This window comes from Callorhinus ursinus, unplaced genomic scaffold, assembly GCF_003265705.2.
Source record: "Callorhinus ursinus isolate GAN/ISIS: 27379988/994484 unplaced genomic scaffold, GSC_fseal_2.0 scaffold16, whole genome shotgun sequence".
NCBI lineage: Eukaryota > Metazoa > Chordata > Mammalia > Carnivora > Otariidae > Callorhinus > Callorhinus ursinus.
The window spans coordinates 41,950,404-41,970,918 of NW_027397078.1; the positions used below are offsets into that span (position 1 = coordinate 41,950,404).

At 48.5% G+C, this 20,515-nt stretch overlaps 1 protein-coding gene across 2 annotated transcripts in view; it reads left to right on the plus strand.

Moving 5' to 3' along the window:
• PRKX (protein kinase cAMP-dependent X-linked catalytic subunit) overlaps positions 1 to 20,515 on the plus strand; it is a 78,666-nt gene that overhangs the window by 23,594 nt on the left and 34,557 nt on the right. For both annotated transcript variants that reach the window (XR_012381080.1, XM_025857851.2), the window contains exon 2: positions 6,633 to 6,801. Coding sequence is in view for 1 of the 2 variants with exons in the window: in XM_025857851.2 (XP_025713636.1) it covers positions 6,633 to 6,801 (169 nt within the window). In the remaining variant the exon portion in view is untranslated. The remainder of the gene's footprint in view (positions 1 to 6,632; positions 6,802 to 20,515) is intronic.

Below are 20,515 nucleotides of genomic sequence, written 5' to 3' on the forward strand. Positions count from 1 at the left end.
CCAGCCATCCAGCCATCCAAACATCCCTCCATCCATCCATCCATCCACCCACCCATCCATCCATCCATCCATCCATCCATTCCTCCATCCATCCATCATCTATCTGTGGATCTGTGTAGCTATCATCTGACTGTGCATCAGTCTGTCTTTAACTCCTTTTGCCCTGGAATCAGAAACACGGTTTCTCTGTTACCCAATCAGAGTCCATTCTGTGGCACAGAATAAAGCCCTAGTGTCATATCTGGATTAAATAAATAAATGAAGTGGGATTTTATATTTTGGGTATGCCTTTGGGGAGGAGGTGGGAGTTCTGAATACAGACACATTCAAATCAAACGCAGTATCCATGTCTGTCTTTGTGTTTACTTTTTCATTTTTTTTTTTTTTTTTAACGCAAGCACCACACCCAGCGTGGAGCCAATGTAAGGCCAAGCCTGAGCCTAAATCAAGAGTCAGTCATACATACGCCTAACCGACTCAACCATCCAGGCCTCCTCCGTCTTTGTCTTTGTTTAAATAGAAATGCCTTCGTAATTATTTGTTTACATGTGAATACTTTTATATAAGGGCAATTTTGTGGGCTGATCTGCCAGGGGTTCTTTAGTTGGGATCTGTTACTACCTTTTCCTTATTCTTCTCTTGTTCTTTTCCATTCCACGACATGTAAACGGGGAGGTCGTGGATTAGGTATTTAAAATCCTGTGCTAGGTTTGAATGCACTTTTGGACCTGGGGTGTGTTGTGGTTCTTGTGTGTCCATTTGATTATGAGCGTCTTAGGAAACGAGAGACTCTCCCGTTTGTAGTTAGTTGTACGTTTATAGCGGAAGACATTGTGGGGTGCCCGTCTGTGGGGAAACTCTGCGTGAAGGGAGGCTGGTGAGAGGCACCGTTCTGTTTCCGGGAGTGTGTGGTGTGAGTGGGGATGGGAGACAGAATTTCATTTCGTTCTAGTTTCTTCATTTTCGCAGTTCCCTGCAGTCAGTCAGGCTCAGGGGCACCAGCTAGGATGGACCCATCAATAAGTGGCACTTGCTTAAAAAACTTACAGGGACAGCAGGAAGGACATCATGAGGAGTCTTTTACAGGAAAGTACAGGAAATGCCTCTTTTCGCCACTGTCAAAAAACGGTGAAGTTATTGAACTAAATTTAGCAGCAGACTGAATGTGTGGTGAAAAAAAAAAAAAAGGAAAATAAAAGTTAAAAAAGAAAAAAATTAAAGTAACCTAAAAGAAACTATCCAGGAGGGAAAGAGTCATAGCAGCTGACTCAGAATCTTGTCCCTCCTTTTTTTTTTTTTGTGGTAGCAAAGGGAAGGTACACTCAGATAAGAGAAAAGGAGGCAGGTGACCTGCTCCAATCACCTCTGACAATCACTGGACTTCCAACTCATCAGACTGAACAGGTGATCTCGGAGCAAGAGACGTTTTTTACAGATGCCTTTAGCAGAATATCTGTGGTCAAATCCTGCATCTGTGGACTTAGGCGATATGGCTTCTTCTTCTTTTTTTTTTTTTTAAGACTCTATTTGTTTATTTTTAGAGAGAGAGTGTCCACGGGCCGGGGGGGAAGGGCAGAGGGAGAGGGAGAGAGAGAGAGAATCCCAAGCAGACTGCATGCTAAGCACAAAGCCAGATGCAGGGCGTGACACGGGGTGTGATCCCATGACCCTGAGATCATGACCTGAGCCAAAACCAAGAGTCGGATACTTAACAGACTGCGCCACCCAGGTGCCCTGTGGTAGGGCTTCTTGAAGATGATAACATAGGATACTCGACTAGGGTGTAAGATAGAGGTGATTTTTCCTAAAATTGTTTATGTGAAATAATGTGACTATTAATAATTGAAGACTCACAAGACGTTGTAAAATACTACACAGGAGAGTCCCCATGTGCCCTCATCCCCAGAGATAATAACTTCCGTAATCAGAGGACACCCACACAACCAGGAACTGGCTTCTCTGTGATCCTGTTAACACCTGTGTGGACCTTATTTGGATTACACTGGAGGTCCTTTATGTATTATTATTATTATTATTATTATTATTATTTTTACAAATGTATGGAGGTGCTTTAAATGCTCTGTGTTGCATTCCCTTTGACATCTGCGATATTTAGGGCCAAAGGTGTTTATGCCAGGCGGGAACATAGGACCGAGATGCCACCCTGGGGTACGGCCTTCTCCTTACTCCTGCTTCTCAGTCTGTGTGGGTTTCTCTGACTGTGCCCACATTTCCAAAAGGACCTCCATTGGCTTAGGCAAGAGATACTCTGCTTGCTACTTCTATTACATGGATTTGTCCATTGGTGTATCCATGAATTCATTCATCCGCCAATTTATCCAACTAACACGTGCCCAGGAATTAATCACAAAGGTATGTAAAACATACTTGATCTACAGAACCTGCTGCCACAAGTTACAAACCAATCCCAGTGTGGACCAAAAAAAAAAAAAAAAAAAAATGGCAGTCTCTGATACTTTGGAAGTTGGTGTGTTGACTGGAGCACTTTTGTCAGCCCTAAACTTACAGAAACATTTTTCCCATGGTTCTCTAAGCAAGAGCACTTTGTGCACCCTGGGCATTTCTAGTTCTCCTTGGTCCTTCCAATGCCACCTGTAGTCTTTTGTGACTTAATTTGCCAGGTGGAGTTCCATTCCCTGCTATTACAGACATGGTGTAGGGAATCTGCCTCAGAATGTGGTCGACCTCATAGCATCTCTTTTCAGATGACATTTCTTCAACTGCATGTTTGCGGAAACTTCCTCATACATATTTTTTGCACATGTCAGACTTTGGGATAACGGTGATAAAGTGGGAGTGGAGGCCTCAGCCCTTCTCTGTGCGCCTATAGCAATAGATTTGTCCGGAGTCCCCATAGTCCCTTGGGGATCCTTTCCCCATCGGGGTATGTTCTGCCTTTCAGTCAATGGTTGATAGATGTCTGCATCCAGTACCCCAAAGAATAAGGAGTAGAATCAAATGCCAACTCCGTTTAATAGAGCTTACTTAAAAAAAATCTATCTCACCCTAAATTTTTTGGGGGGGCAGTTAATGTTCTTGATATAATACACATGCAACAAAATCCATGCATTTTAAGTGTTCCCACTGATGACTTGTTGACAAATGCAGCGTTGTGTAACCACCATCACATAGAACATTTATGAAGCTGACTTTCATTTTACGCTGATGGAAAATTCATTTATTACCTCAGCTGAGATGCCGTGTGATGGGCTTTGCATGTGTTACTTTATTTAAACCCTGTTGGTGTAAAGATTTCCTCTTTTCAGTTTTATTGAGATATTATTGACACCATTGTGTAAGTGTAAAGTGTACAGCATAAAGACTTGACAAATACTTAAATATTTTGAGATAATTACCACAATGTAGTTAACATCCATCTCCTTGTATAGTTAAAAGAAAGGTTCTTTTTCTTGTTAGGACCTGTAGGCTACTCTTTGAGCATATAGCAGTGTTAACTGTGGTTGTCAGCTTGTATGGTAGTGCATCCAAAGGGCTTAGAACTATCTTACATCTGGAACTTTGTACCTTTTGACCCTCTTCATCCAGTTGCTCTACTCCTGTATTCCACCTCTGGTAACCACAAATCTGAACTCTTTTTCTATGAGTTGTTTTTTCCTTTTTAGATTCCACATATAAGTGAGATCATACTTTGCCTTTGTCTGACTTACTTTACTGAGCATAATGCCCTCAAGTTCCATCCATGTTATTGCAAATGGCAGGAACCTTTCCTTTTTTTTTTAATGGCTGAATACTATTCCATTGTGTGTCTTATTGGGCAGAAGTGGATCCTCTGATCATGCTTACCTGCAACAAAGCTAAAAATGGACTTTTCTGCTTTCTGAAGGGAGTTATTCAGAGCTGGGGGTGTACATTGGTGAGCCTCCCAACACCAAGCGGGGAAATCTCTGCCCATTTTCCTTCCACCGTCTCGATGCCTTATGACCAACACCATGAATGTTGTCTTGTGTTCTGTGCATTTAAGCTGGCTGAGCTGAAAATTGCAGCGTGCTGGTTTCGTCCACCTTGAACGAGACCGTGTGGTCCTGTCATCTGACTGTGGCGTCCAGGGACTCCCCGCATCCCCCAGGGTAGCTCAGGCTCCAGCTGCCGTGCATAAGTAACCCGTTTTGAGTTCTGCATGCTTAACAGCTGACGCTGCTCAGAGAGAGCTTGAAAGACATTGCTGAGAGAAACGTGGAAAAATCTGAGTCACGGTTGGTGCTGTCTTTCACGTAGGCACAGGGAACATCCAGTTGTAGGTCAAACACTAGGGCTGAAAAGACAAACTATGATGTAGTAAATGCAACCTGGTGATGAAGGGGCTCCTTGTGGGGGGCGGTGGAGAAAGATGATCAGGAGGAACGGTACCCGAGAGAGAAAGAAGGAGGAAGGCATATGGCCTTCCTTCTGTCTCGAGAATCTGACGACGTGGGCGCCTGGGTGGCTCAGTTGGTTAAGCGACTGCCTTCGGCTCAGGTCATGATCCTGGAGTCCCGGGCTCGAGTCCCACATCGGGCTCCCTGCTCGGCGGGGAGTCTGCTTCTCCCTCTGACCCTCTTCCCTCTCGTGCTGTCTCTCATTCTCTCTCTCTCAAATAAATAAATAAAATCTTAAAAAAAAAAAAAAGAATCTGACGACGTGGCAGGACTTATATGTTGCACTTCATTCTGTCCTCTCAGAGAGAGGACTCATGTGTTTGCCCCAGTTCACAGATCAAATAAAAAGCAAAACCTTTCACCAGATGCTGGTGTCCCCGTTGTGTTCGCCTGACCCTATGGAAACATCAGTGTCTGCATAAAGACACCTAAACTTTGCCAGTTCACCCTCCTTACAGCCTTTCCCCCCTCCATGCCTCCTGGTTGGGATTTGATGCCATAGCATCTCGCCAACACGCGACTGCCTTACCCCGTTACAATTCTGTGTTTGCTTCCCTGTGACCTTCCGATGAGAATATCCCTCATCGTTTGCTTCTTCTTACACAACACTTGCTTTTCTGGGTTTTGGCCGCTCCCTCTCTGCTCCTCTTAGGGTAAAATATTCATGATCGGAAACTCCACTTAAAAGCCAAGGTTACTCATCGTTGCCCCGCCCCTACCACTGCCCGAGGAGGTGAGATTTATTTCACAGCTCAGCAATTCTCATTTATGGAAAACACTAAAACAAAATGGTTTTGCTCGAGTGCGACTCTGTGCTCCTCTTTCTCATGTTACCGAGCGTAGGTCCAAACCCTGCACAAGAAGAAAGGACACCCGTGGCTGTGTGGTTGTGTTGGAAGGGAGGAGAGCGTCCTTTGTCTTCTCCAGCTCTCCCTGATTCCTTTCTCCCTCTTGTTAAAGTTAATTCCCATTTTTCCAACCAGAGAGCCCTAACTGTTCACCGTTTTCCATGCTTTCTTGCCCAGGAAACCCCTTCACGTGCATCACTGGTTAGACACACAGTGATGGAAAACACAGCCGCCGTTTATAAGCCCACTGGGCGCCAGGTACCCCGAGGCTTGCATGTACAGATTTCCATTTTTCTGCCCCCCTACTTTACCTCTTCTCTAGCCACAGATAAAATTCCTTTGGATCTTTGATCTCACATTTGCATTAAGTGGTTGCCAGCCTGTGTGAGGGGTGGAAGGTGGACACCATGCCCCACGCGGAGGCTCAGAACAATAGGACCGCCCGGTGGCGGAGGGAGAGGATGCATTTGGGTTGGAAATGTGCCACCAGGGTACAAACAAGGGTTGGATTTCCTTGCATATGTATAGTGGTTGCAGTTTTTTTTTTTTAATTTTTAAATTTTTTTCCAGGCTCTTTTTGTTTTTTTGATTTTTCCATCACCGAAATTTCTAGTGGAAACGAAACAGGTGGTTCCACATTGTCCTCTGAGTTACTACAGTTCATTGATTCCAGGACAAGGGCCTTTCTCCATTCTAACATCTCTCCATTTGGAATGCATATTACAATAAATGTCATGGCACAGTAAATTGGTAACATTTATTTTCCTTCTCAGTGGTGCATAAAGTAATGGTATGTCTTAAAACTGTTGGCATCTTAGAACTGATAAAATTTGAGAAACTGGTAGTGGTTGCAATTTTTAAACTTCACCCCAGTCTCAGCCCTCTGTCCCTTTATATCCTACCCGAATAGGTGTCTATTCCCATATCATATTGGGATATATCCCATTTTCCAATCCTTAGCAAATTTTAAAATACAGACCCAAGTGCTTTGAGCAGGCATTAGCACGTTAAAGAGTCTTTTTCATGAGCATCTCGTGCCTGATAACCTTCGTCTTTACCTAGAAACCCCAAAGAGAAAAGCCACATTGAAGAAATGTCTACCATACTTTCCCATTCTAGCTGTCCTCGTATGCATGCGTGCATATGCGTGTGGTCTCTACGATGCCTCATGTGTACAAATGATGGCCAGCCCTCCCTCCAGTTAAACATTTCAGAGGCAGGTGATTGTCTTTGTTGACGTGTGCATTATATGTGCCCTCACCTGAAACTTCCAGAACAGAGCTTCTCGCAAATACTGTCCCCGGCCATACACCAGGGCTGGGAGCTGCTGAAGCTGACAGTTTCTCTTAAGGTCCTGATACAGCCTCATGTGCTGTCTCCCCTCTAGGCACCGGGACGTTCGGACGGGTGCAGCTGGTCAAGGACAAGACGGCCAAGCATTTCTTTGCCCTGAAGGTGATGAGCATCCCCGATGTCATCCGCCTAAAGCAGGAACAGCATGTACACAATGAGAAGTCGGTGCTGAAGGAAGTCAGCCACCCATTCCTGGTCAAGCTGTGAGTCCCTCCCCACTGTCTCCTCCTGGTCCTCATCCTCTCTTGAGATCCCAGGCGGGGTGGAGTGAGCTCACTGCTGACCCTCAGGCTGGCTGGGTCCAGGGAGAAAGGTGCTGTTGGGACCAGCGCCTCCCCCTGGGCCTTGCTTCCCTCCTGGCTGAGCAGAACGTACGTAAGGACGTGGGTGGTCCCACCAGACACTCTGTTCTTCCCCTCGTCCCCTTCAGGGTCACCATCACCAGCTCCTGTTTAGTCATCAGCTCAGCCTCGTTCACGCAGGCCACTCCTTGGGTTTCTCGCGCATGACTGTGTATCTCCATTTAGATGCACCACAGATGTGTCTGGTTGAGGGTGCCCCGCACTGAACAAATACATCCCTGTCCTCCCACACTATTTGCTGGTAGAGGGAAGACCATTCTGCTCCCAGGTGCCAGAGACAGGATGCCCAGATATGGCTCTCTTTCCCTGTCCACGGTGTGGGTGCCTTCCAACCAGGGTCCATGTCTCCCCTCCGCCATCTTCTTCTCGTTCTTTCTCATTCCCACCCCACAGCTCATGGCCTGATCTGGGGCCCCCTCTCTCTGCCCTCATGTTTGACCCTGGCCTTCCACCTGGTGTTTCCCTCCCAGCCTTGCTTCCTCCCGAGGCATTCTTCACCTTCCAGTGGTGGTGGTCCTCCCCAAATGCCTGTCTGGTGACCTTCATTTGTACCTACAGATCCGCAGGGAATTGTGAGGTACCCAGAACCCAGCCCCAGCCACGTAGGGATCGTTGTGAACGGACCCCTGGGTTTACCTCTGTTCGCTCTCTCTTTCCCTACACCCTGACGCCCGTTGTCCCACATCAGGGAAAGCCGCCTGTGGTAGGAGGGGGCAGGTGCTGCCTCATGATCCCCTGCCTCTCGTGGGCCACCCCTCCCCTGCAATGCCTCCTTCCTCTGTGTCTCTGCACCAGCCATCCCTCCCACCAGACCAGCTCCAGCCCTTCTTCTCTGATACACCTGTCCACACGCAGAGACGGGAGCCCTTTGTCACAGCTCTGGAACATCTGCCGTGCACACGGACTCTGTGAAGGACGCCTCTAAATGCAAAGCTGCCAGAGGAGCCCTCCCATCCTCCAAGCCCGAAAAGGGCGTCTTACCCAGAGTCCCTACTCTGTTGCATGTTTAACGAGGAGGGGAAAGGAATAGGCTGCATTTTTTGTGGTTTTCCTTTCCTCTTATGGAGCTGCAGGTGATCTTGTGCCGATAAGGAGGGGTCAGGTGCATCTCAGGGTTTCAAGTCATGGAAACAAAAGTAGCTGGTGATTTGGGACTCCACGCTGCTCGCTCACCACATGTGATTCTCCCATTTGGTCCACGGTGGAACAACACTTATAAAAATGAGTGCGTTAGATCTTCCTCTGGAATTCAGGAAAGCTTCTAGTTACATCTCTTGGAGGAACTAAAATAGTGATTCTGGGGAGGATCTTTAGCTCTCTAGGGTTTTAAATAAATATTGTCTACGGGAGACCTGGACTCCTTTATGATATTGCCAAATTGTGGTGACATGTCTCTGGCTTCCTTCCAAAGGCAGGCAGTCTCAGGCCAACGATTTTGTGGTTGAGAAGACAGAGCCGACCATGTGTCAACGCATGATGGGCTTTGTGATTCAAAAATTGGAGGGCAGGTCACAGTCGAATGTAGTCTTTTTTACATGTCAGGTTCAACGAAGGGTGTGGATGAGAAGAAGTAGGAATGTTTCCTCATCATTAAATCTACACGGAATTTGAGGAACAATTTGATAGCCTTCTCAAAGGGGGGATTATACTCACAGGTTTTGAGAAAACGTAGCAGGACCTCATTTAAAAATCTGTACTAATTTTGAGCAATTTTTGGTTTTTCCCCCACAGTACTGAGCGCACAAAACGAGGCACGTTGTTGTGTCTGTTCTTCTGAAATGCTCAGGATCTAGGGAAATTATTATCAACAACAGATCCTCTGAAGACTATAAATTTCCAGGTGACCTTTGTCCAAAAATTATGGGAAATAAGTTTTTCCACTGGGGATGCCATAACCCAATACCATGGAGTAGGGGACTTCAACAACACACATTTATTTCCCATAGTCCTGGAGGCTGGGAGTGTGAGATCCAGGTGGGGCTGAGGCCGGCAGTATGAGATCCAGGCGGGGCCGAGGCTGGTTCCTCCTGAGGCCTCTCTCCTTGGCATGTAGACCCCGTGTTCTCCCTGTGTTCTCATATGGTCGTCCCTCTGTGCGTATCTGTGTCCTCAACCCCTCTTCTTCTTCTTTTTCTTTTTCTTCTTTTTTTTAAGATTTTATTTATTTCTCTGGAGAGAGAGAGACAGAGATAGCACAAGCAGGGGGAGAGGCAGAGAGTCCTATGGGATCAGGGTGTACTCTACTGACCACATTATACCTTACTCCCCTCGTTAAAGACCCCATCTCCAAACACAGTCCCCATTCTGAGGTCCTGGGGTTAGGGCTTCAACATGTGAATTTTGGGGGGATATTCAGCTGTAACAGCTACTTAGTGACTTGCCCAGAGTAGATCTCTCAGAGCACATGGATCTTACTGTAATATATTTCTAGCACTTGGTTTTTTCTGTGCATTCTCACTTCAGGTGTGTCTAACACTGGGTATAAGTTGAGCTAGTGAAATCAGCCTCTGGAAGTTCTCCGAACATCGCACGGAGAGCACACTGTATCCGGATGGGAGCCACAGGGTGTCCAGGGCCACATGATGAAGGGCACGCATTAATGGGAAAGACCATCAGTGAAGAATGTATTTAATCCCCCAGCTGTGCAGTTTGTCTTGTGAATGGAGGTCGCTTCACCCAACATCTGCTTCCCATACTATGTGGAAACAGGGAGCTTCCCATACTATTTGGAAACATGGCCCAGGTTTTGCTTGTGTTTCTTGAGGCCACGTGGAACGCTGATGGTTCCAGGTGTCAAGCCGAACCACCATTACTTGGAGTTTGAAGTTGGAGTTGAGTGACTTGGCAAGTCCGCCGGTGCCATTACCCGAGTTCAACATGTGAACTGCTCCTGTTGTATTTTTGTGAAGATGCCAGGGCATTCATTAAATGCGCATTTGAGTGCACGTTCTGTTTCGGGGATAAAGCCGTTCCGAAGGCCAGCTCACCCCGTGGAGATAATTTTAGAAGAGTTGGGTGGCTTACTATCTGGGGTGCAAAATCAGGATTTCTGTGGGGCAAAGGCTTGGGGTCTGCCCAAACCCCAGCTTCCCACGTCTGTTCATTGCCCTTTGGGCATATAGAAATTGCTGGTGTCCTAGAGTTGTTTGACCCCAGAACAGGGGTTCTCCACCTTGGCACTATTGACCTCGGGGAACCAGCTCATTCTCTGTGGTGGGGTTGCTCTGTGTAATGTAAGAAAGTTAACAGCATCACCGTGCTCCCCCCGATCGGGGCCAGTAGCACACTATCCCCAGTGCTGACAACCAAAAATGTCCCTAGACATTGACAAAAAAACCTCCTAGGGGGTGAAATACTCCGTAGTTGCAGACCACTGCTAAAGAGCAATAGACAGATGATAGATAGTAATACATTGATAGATTTGATGGAAGGATGGAGAGGTACATGTATAGTGGATTTGATGGTGGGATGGATGGATGGAAGGAACAAAGGAAGGAGGGCAGAGAAGGTAGATCCATAGAACAGATAGATGACACATAGATAAATGATGTGTAGATATCTGATACAGATGATATAGACCCGATAGATAATAGATACACAGATGGTAGATATGATAGATGTATGGATGGGTAGATAAATACGGATGGATGGATGATGGATAGACGGACTGGATGGATGGATGGATGGATAAGTAGATAGATAATAGATGGGTAGGTAGATAACAAACATACATACATAAACAGATAGATAGATATATAGAGAGAATCTCCTATGCTAAGGCAAGTCTTCCCCACTTCAGCACTGTTAACATCTGAGGCTGGAAGACTCTGATACGGGGCATCCTGGGCACTGTAAGGTGCTGAGCAGCATCTCTGGTCTCCACCCATCACGTGCCAGTAGTGCTCATTATGACAACCAAAAATATCTCCACATTGCTGAGTGTCTCCCGGGGGTTACCATCACCCTGTTGAGAACCGCTGCCCTTGGGAGATTGACTGCCACGAGCCCAGTTCACCACGAGGTGATGGGTAAACCAGAAGTCTGGTTGGTCAGCATCCAGGAAGACAGAATTCTGGGGAGGGTTGATTTCCCTGCAGCATAAGTGGCATCAGCAGATGTAATGGGAGCTGCAGCTTGTACGGGGCAGCCAGCCTGGTGAGACGCAGCTCAAGGACATTAGCTTCATGCTGACCAGCTCCGTGCCACCATCTCTGCTTGGGGAGACACCTCGTGAGGGCCAGACAGTGCGGCCAGGCTCACCTGGTCCTGCATGTGCAGGGAGCATGAGTTGTCCACTCCTGTGCTGACTCTCCCAGGCCCCCCACACATCCTTCTCCTCCACCCTGGCTCAGGGTGTACTCCGTTGGGGTCGTGAAAATGGCTTCCCACATGGTGTCTAGAAGTGCCCTTCCTGCAGTGCCGTGACACTCCTCTAAAATTAAGACATGATCGTGTGTCTCAGCCCAGAACTCTTCTGGGACTCTCGATGGCCAACCGAGGCAGGTCAGGGACTGTAGGACCCTTGTCCCCTGCCTGTTGCCAGCTTCGGCGTGAGCAACTGTTGCAGCTCCCTGCTCGCCATGTTCCCAGGGTGCGCTCACCACCCTCACTGTCCTTCCTGCCGCTGTCCCCTGGCCAGTGCCAGTGCTTGCTTCCAGAGTTCTCAAGTCTCCGGAGCAGAGCAGCCTCATCAGACCTTCCTCCTTGCTCACGTGCTAGCTCCACCAAGAAGCTTCCAGCCCCAACTGGCCTGGGTGGACCCCCAGTGGGGGCCTTTCGTATCCCTACTGTGTACCACCTGCAACAATATGCCCCGGTGCCTGTATTTCAAAGAGAATTCTAGTGAAATCGTTAATTCTGAGAAACCAGGTTAAACCAGGGAGAAACCCAAGTTAAACCTGGGACTAGCTTAAAAAGAGAAATAACTTGAGAGAAGTCAATGGTTATATAAGAAATGCAGGGGGAAACTGCATATTCCCTGCTTGGGTGATGGGCAGACTCCTCAAACATGTGTGATCCTATAGAGAATTCAGCGTTATTAAGTAGTTCATGGCTGGCTACCCACCTCCCATGTGCTGGGCTTCTTGCTGGGAGGTGAGGTTGCTGATGTCTGGCTCTCTTAAAGCTATCGAGGGAGCTGACCTACATGCAAACAGGCGTAAGTGGTGGAGTTCCCATAGGGTGGTGTGTAGGGACACTGGAGCAAGGCTTGGTCATCCTGCTGAGGAGCCCAGGGAAGTCCTGCACACTGACACGTGGAGGGGAGCCTTCCCCAGACCCTCTTCTTCATCTCTCCTGTGAACATCCATCCTGCTTGCCTGTGTAGTGCTAGAACACAAACCCACAGAGTTAGGATCCCACTGTGCATATAGAAAGGTGTCTGGCATATGGTAGGTGTTCAAACTCAAGGATGTCAAGTACGGGGATGGGGAGGGAGCATCCTGGGTACATTACACACCACGCTCCAGACAAGGAGAACAAAGAGAGTTTCAGGAGCAGACTTCCGTGATTGTAGGGGCTGCCAAGTCTGAAGTCTGTGGGATTGGCCAGGTGGTTCGAAGCTCAGGTAAGAGCTGATGTTTCAGTCTTGAATCTGAACTCTGCAGAACCACCGGGCAGGCTGCTGACTCAGGCACAATTTCTATATGGCAGTCAAATCCAGAGGCAAAATTCCCTCTTCCTTGGGAAACCTCACGTTTTGTTTTGTTTTGTTTTTTTCCCCCAAAGATTTTATTTATTGAGAGAGAGTGGGAGCAGCAGAGCAGAAGCTGGGATGGGGGAAGAGGGGAAGGAAGAAGCAGACTCGTCACTGAGCAGGGAGTCAGACGCGGGGCTCCATTCTAGCACCCCAGGATCATGACCTGAGCCGAAGGCAGACGCTCAACCGACTGAGCCGCCCAGGCTCCCACATTTTTTTCCTCTTTAAGCTGTCAACTGATTAGATGAGGCCCACCCATATCATGGAGGGTCATGTACTTCTAAAGTCAATCGATGGTAGATATTAATCACATCAAAAAAAAAATGTCTTCACGGCAACATCGAGACTCCTGTTAGATCAGTGTCTGGGCACCTCGCGGAGTTGATCCATAAAACTAGCCATCACAAGGGGCAAAAGCAAGAAAGCTTGAGCAGAACACCAGAGCCGTTCCTTCATAGGGCACTGGGGGCACTGTGATGGGGGGTGGGGGGCAGCTCACCGAGGCTGGATAATGAAGCGGGACGTCTTACCTGCAGCCACGGAATGCAGATCCTGAGCAGCGTCGTGGCCAGAAACCCCATTGCACACTCCCGCTCCTGTCGCCAGCCTTCAGGAACTGTGTTCTCACGGAAGTCTGTGTAGATTCCCAAACCTTTGCTTGCACTTTATCCCAGGACTGGGGAGTTTTATCATGCTCTGCTCTCCCGGCGGTTCCCCCGTCTTCCCTCCCCGGGGGTGGCGTCTTTCAGGCCCCCTTTCATGCACCTCCAGGTGACAAGGGCTCATTCCAGTCCCTCCCCCATCTCAGCCCTGTCTTATTTCTCGTTTCTCCTAACCAGGCTGGGTTGGTTTTTGTTTATTTTTCCAAGATGAGAAAATACCACGTGTCTCCGGGATGCTTCTGGCTGGTTGTTTCCATTGTTCTGAAGGACCGAGGGTGGTGGTTCTTCACCAGCAGCTTATTCCCTTTCTTCGGTGTTCGGGTGCGCGCCTGCAAACTTTGGAGATGGAGTTTGTTTTCCTTAGAAGCAGCCATTCCCACGTGGCAGCCGCTCTTCGGGAAACGGGCGAGTTGACCGTTTCGCTAGGGTGACCCCCACCCACCGTCCCGCCCACGGTGTGACCACAGGTGATGGATTTTCAAAGCAGAGCCCAGTGACTTTACCTTGCGTCTTGCCGGGTTGGTGGTGGCTCTTTTCTCTGAGCGGGGAGGACGTGGGACCACTATCCCTGGTCACTGAGCAGCGACATTTTGGATGGCACCTCTTGGCATGTTCCGGGTGTGTTGTTCTGCCTGCTGTGGGGCGGAGTCAGTCAGGCTTCCAGTGCAGGTAATGACAGTCAGAGGCGGTGATCATGCTTTATCAGGGCCATTCCGGAAGCCTGCTTGTCATGCTGACATGATCTCCACGGGGGGGCGGGGGGAGGAATGCATCGCACACCTGCACAGCTCCGTCCACCTTTACCTCTTCTTACTGTGAACTTTGCCTGATGAAGTTGCTCCTTCTGGGTTTCTCAGCCTGGGCACTGCTGACATCTGGGGCTGGATGCCTCGGTGACGTGGGGCATCCTGGGCGCTGTAGGATGCTGAGCAGCATGTCTGGTCGCCACCCTTAGATGCCAGGATCTCGATCCTTTCTCAGTGTGACCACCGACATAGCTCTGAGCATTTCCAGCTGTCCCCTAGGGGGACGGAACTGCCCTGGCTGAAAAACCCAGCAGTGAAGACAGAGTCACACACAGTAAGTGGGTGTGCGTGGGGTCCCGCTCTCTCTTTCTGGACCCAGCCTCTGAGCCAGGTCTGTGTCAGTGATGACCAGCCCGTGGACCCCACCACGGTCCCTAACCCCGTGCGCCTCATTGCATGCGAGCAGAGCCAAGCTAGCGCTGCTGTTGCCTCAAGCAAAGATGTCTCCGTGTCCACCGGCTTGGGTCTGCTCTCCGCAGTTGGGTAGTTGGCAAAGCTGTTCCTTCGTTGCCCTCGTGGTCAAGGGGGAAAGAACACTGTGTTCTGACTTTCTCTGCACTTCTGTCCATTTGAAGCTTAAAAGCAAAAATGCTGACACTGTGTCTTGGAGTTTTGGGGCTCAGGGAGTGGCTGGGGTGGCGGCATCCATGCTGGTGGGCAGTGGGGAGAAGTGGGTGGGAAACAGGGCAGCCAGGGTGCCGTGGGGTGCGGGGCTGGGAATGCGAGAGCCCGGGCACATGTTTGCTGGGCTCCCTGTGCATTCACCGGCAGCAGGGGTTCCAGGAAGCATGAGGAGGTCATGCTGTTCCCGCCTGGCACAGCAGTGTATTTGGGGTGGTACATGCCCCCAGCAGGTGGGTGGGAGGTGAGGTGGATGCCCTGAGACAGCTGTTTCTGGAGGGAATGGGTGCACAGCCACCAGCTAGGGGCCGTCAGAGAGAGCCACTGAGGGTAGGCATGGGACCCTTGGGGGCAGGAACCGGAGAACACCCTGGGGTGGGGGATGGAACAAACCAAGCGCACCTTAGGGCGGATCTGGCTGTCACAGAGCCAAGTCGCAAAGTAGAAGGAATGTTCCAGAGCCTCAGGTTGCACGAAGAGGTGAGCAAGAACAGCTAGGGTGACATCCACGGAAGGTCTCTCGTTTTCTTGTTTTAAGGGCAGAAGCCCTTCACTGCAGCATCAGGAGAAATTATGACAGACTCTTTAAATGAACGAGGCTTGATTTTTGAGTTAATTCCCCACACCTTCGGGTAGGAGCCCTGCCACAGACTTTGCAAACAGAAAGACAGCGGTCACAGTGTTAATGGCAGAAAGCACTGCTCTGAGCTGAGGTCAGGGACAGGTGGGGCCCAGAGTTGGAACGTCCTGTGTGTTCCTTGTCGCTGAAACCTGCAGCCCATTTGTTTGCTCTTCGTAGGTTCACAACTCGAACACATTTAAAAATGTTAATTTTCTTATTGCAGTAAAATGCACCTGAACATACAATTGGCCATTATGCCTATTTTTAAGTGCATAGCTCAGTGGCATTGGGCACATTCATGCTATTGTGCAACCATCCCCACCACCATCTCCAGAACTTTCCATCTTTCCAAACTGAAGCTCTGTCCCCATGAAGCAGTAACTCCCCGTCCCTGTCCCCCAGCCCCTGGCCCCACCATCTACTCTCTGTCTCTATGGACATGACTCCTAGGGACCCCATGTATGTGAAATCAGGCAGGATTTGTCCTGTGTCTGGCTCATGTTCTCAGCGCCATGTCTTCAGGGTCCATCCATGTTGTAGCAGGTGCAGAACATCCTTCCTTTTCAAGGCTGAGTCTTATTCCATTCTATGCATGGTCTACATGCTGTTTATCCATCCATCCATCCATCCATCCATCCATCCATCCATCTACCCATCCATCCATTCCTCCATTCCTCCATCTACCCATCCATCCATCCATCCATCCATCCATCTGTCCATCCATCCATCCGCCCACCCATCCACCCATCCATCAATTCCTCCATCTATCCATCCACCCACCCACCCATCCATCCAACCACCCATCCATCCATCCATCCATCCATGGACACTTGGATAGTTTCCACGTTCTGGTTCTCGTAAATAATGCTGCTAGGAACATGCAGTGTACGGGTGTCTGTTCGAGTCCCTGCCCCCCTTAACTGCTTGAGTGCATTTTCAGTCTTGAATTATATCTCTCTCCTATTCGTGGAGGGACTTTAGATTTTCTCTTCTTGGTTTTTCTTTTCTTCAGGTTGTCTCATTCAGGGCTTTCCTATCTTCTTCTCACCCTTCCTCATCACCGGGTCATCCCATAGACAGTCTGATATGGATCTGTGTGTCCTTAAAAGTGTGCATGAACACAGACACATAAACACACACACACACACACACACACACACACACACACACACAGGGTTTGGGCATCATTGCAGTATATTATACATACCCTTCCCTCTATTTCTGTCTTAGCTGCATGGGGATCCCTCATGGGGGGTTTTGGGAGGACACATTTGGGATGTTGCTTTTGGGACAGGTGTGTGTGCGGGTCTGCATGTGCTCCAGAAATCTTGCTCTCCTCCACCAGTCCCACTTGCTCCTGGTCCGTCCTGCTCAGATGCTTCCCCGACAATTCAGAGTCCTTCTGTCCAAACACGAATTCTTGACCTTCCTCTTGGCCTCCTATGCCCAATCAGCTCTTCCTTTCGACTTCCCCAAATGGCCCTTCAAGCCCCCCGGGTGCCATTTTTGATCTTTTCTTTGCCTCTGTGTACACTCCAGCCCGGGATCCTGCCCTTTCCTGTTCTAAACCACGTCACCAGATCCGTCAAGATCCGGCCAGTTCAGTGCCATCCTCAGAGAAGCTACTGCAGCTCACCCACATCCCTTGCTTTCTTCGGAGCGTCCGCTCCGGATACCAGGCTAGGGCTTCCCTCTGATGTGAACACTGGCCTGCGCCATTCTTTGCTGTCAAATCCCATGGTAGGGGGAGGTTTCTTGTGTGCATATGATAGAATGCAAGCTCTTTGGTGTCTCAGTTTCCAGCCTTCTTGGATGTGCCACATCTCTGAGGTCCCAGTGTCGGCCTGGTGTCTCGGTTTCCAGCTTTCTTGGATGTCACACCTCCAGTGGGTCCTTGGTCACAATTTACCCAGTAAGGGCACCTGGGTGGCTCAGTCGGTTAAGCGTCTGCTTTTGGCTGAGGTCATAATCCCAGGATCCTCAACGGGGAGTCTGCTTCTCCCTGTACCTGCCCGCCACCACTCGTGATCTCTCTCTCTCTCTCTCTCAGATAAATAAAATCTTAAAAAAGAATTTACCCAGTAAATGAAGCAAAGAGCAAGTTGAGTATGGATGTGGATAGATTGTGTTTCATGAGTCGTTGACCCGTGGTGCTTGAGCAAGACTCCTAATACATACTGATCCAGAAATGCCTCTCTTTCTCATACCACTGGTGGCAAACCCGCTTACGTCCTTTTTGCCCTTGCGTTTTGTTGTTTATAGACTCCATGCAAGGGACGGAGTCCTGCAAGGAATGGGAATGAATTAACCAATGCATTGGCTGATGCCATTAGTCCTGTTTCTCATTTTCTAAACTCAGATTTTAATTCTATGGCCATCCAGACCCCTCCCCTCCACCCACAAGCCCCAAGCGATGACTTACTGCTTATAAATGTTTTTGTAATAGTAACGTCAGCATCTCCTTGAATATTGTGGTGCTTATTAATAACGCCCAGCACGTTACACATTCTCTCCATATAAGAGAAGTCTTATTCATGTAAATTTGAAGGAAAGATGTGTCCGTGGAATTTTTTTTCATAGGATATTTATTTGACTTGCAGACGGACAGGGAAACCTGGGCCCTCATGAGTTTTTTTTTTTCATAGTCTCGGTTTTTGAGTCCTCGTGGAGTACCTTTATTTGGAAAGCCGTTACTTCTCAAGGGTGCTAGTGACCGAGGGCACCTGAGTGTGCTGTTGTTAGGTAGGATTGACAGCCCACTTGATATATAGTGTTCTTTTTAGGTTGTTGTTGACGCTCTGTTGGATTTTATTGAGAGATTTGTGCAACAAATGTGCTACAAATGTATATCGGTCTAGTTCTTCCCACTCAGTCATTTGTGTGTGACATTTGTCACTTGATAATGTGATTTTTAAGAAGAAATAGATGTTTCGTCTTTGTCCTTGGCACTGAGCTCTTAAAATCCTTGGAATTTCCTCAGTGATAGGAGTGACAAAGGTGGCTTTTGTTATGTGAATGAGGTGACTTTGGAAAACACCCTAGGGCAGGGGCTGGTTGCCCGGGGAACCAATCCCGTAATTGGAGGGTTGGAATTCTCGGTCCCACCCCAGATCTGCCAGGAGACCAGAGGGGCTGGAGGCTGAGTTAATCCCTAATTGCCAGTGATTTAATCAACCTTGCCTTCATGAAGAGCTTCCGTGCAATCACAGAAGGGCCCGGTTTGGGAGCTTCCAGGGTGGTGAGTTTGGGCAGATTTGGGGAGTGTGGCTCACTTGGAGAAGGCGCGGAAGCTTCCCCACACCTGGTCCTATGTGTCTTTGCCATCTGGCTGTTGCTGAGTTTTATCTCTTTATAATAAACCAGTGATCCAGTGAGTAACATGTTTCCCTGAGCTCTGTGAGTACCTCCGGCAGATTAATGGAACCCAAGGAGGAGAGTTTGGAACCTCTGACCTACAGTGGCTCTGCCAGAAGCACGGGACCTAGACTCGTGATTGGCATCAAAAGTGCATGTGTTGGGGGAGTGTTGTAGGACTGCACCCTTAAGTGCGGGGTCTCCTGCTGTAGACAGTGTCAGAATTGAGTTGAATTGTAGGACACGCAGCTGGTGTCACAGAATTGCTTGGTGGTGTGGGGAAAAGAACAACAACACATGTTGGAATTGGGAGCAGAACGGTAGACACTAAGTCCCAATTTTTATATATATATAAACCTAACCGTGGACGGAATTTAACTCACCTGGAACCCAGGTGACAGACTCTGAGATCTTGACCCATTCCTTCTGCCCGAATCTCCTGGTGTCCACCCTTCCGGTCTTGGGGGTTGACACATTCCACTTGGTCGATTAATCCCAAAAGTCCCTTTTCATTCCTTACAGGCTGACTCGCTTGGCCCCGTTGTAATCTCCCCCATTGTGAATTATCTCCCCTGCCTTTGAAGGGTGAAACTAAGTTGCATTGCAACATGGTGGATGCATTGTTCTCAAGAGCTAAGAGAGAATCTGTGTAGATTATTATCCTGGCTGTGGATCAATAGGAGTGCCTATAGAATATATCCAAAGAATGAGTGCATACCATTGATGAGTGTGTACGTGTGTGTGTGTGTGTGTGTGTAACTGTGGAAAATGGTAGTGCTATGAGTTGGATAGTTTTGGCCATCTGGGGTCGAGTCAAGAGCTCCGTGCTACCCCCAAATTCTGGAACACCAGGCGTTTTCTGGTGAGTTCTACCTAAATTAGGCACTCATCTTCTTCTGGAGAAATCTGAATGTCACCAGCCTACATAGAGGTTCATTCTACAAGTTCACCACTCCAGTGTTATTTGGATCCTAGACCATCATATTTCCCCACCAGAATGGTGAAGTCATTCTTGGATTCCAAGCTCCCCCATGAAAGCAGAGTGTGGCCGCCATATACATTTGAAATACGAAGCGATTATATTGAAACGTCATGGGAAGGCATGTTCTTAACCATACTAATCACGAAGTAGAGCATGTGGCCGAAAGGAAACACTCCTCTGTGCTTTAAATGGTAGAAAGAATGTGGCTGGTTGGGGAGTCCGTGTAACTGTAAAAGACTTTTCCAGGAAGTGACAATAGCAGCCCAAACCCCCAAAACACTGTTCCTGCTTCCTGTATCCGTTTGTGCCTTCGTACCGCAAATCTTGAGCCTTCTGAGCTGTGAGAAGTGGGAAGGGGAAGCAGGACACAGATGCACAGCCTTCAGTAACTGAAAACAGGGACCTCCGGCAAGTCCTCGTGGTCTCATTGCTGGTAGCAGCTCGGAGACAGGACAGCATTTGTGCAAAGCCCGTTTGTGGGTACGTGTCGTCGGGAATGGCACCCTTACTGCAAAGGGTCTGCACGTTTCCCCCGTGTATTTTGTGAAAGCTTTTTGTACACATGACCTGTGTTTTGCTAATACCTGGAAACACCATGAGTAGCAAACCAAACATTCTTTTTTAAATGCTAGCAGAGTTTTTCATTTCTGTGATTGGGATTTTTTTTCTCTCTTCTGTCACATGTTTTTCTTTCTTTGCCTTAACTCATACTGTCCTGACCCGCTGTATATGCTTATCCCTTTGTGATTTTCCTTCGAGTTAATCTTCATGTCATGGCAATCTGTCTCCCCCCATTTTACTCTATTTCAC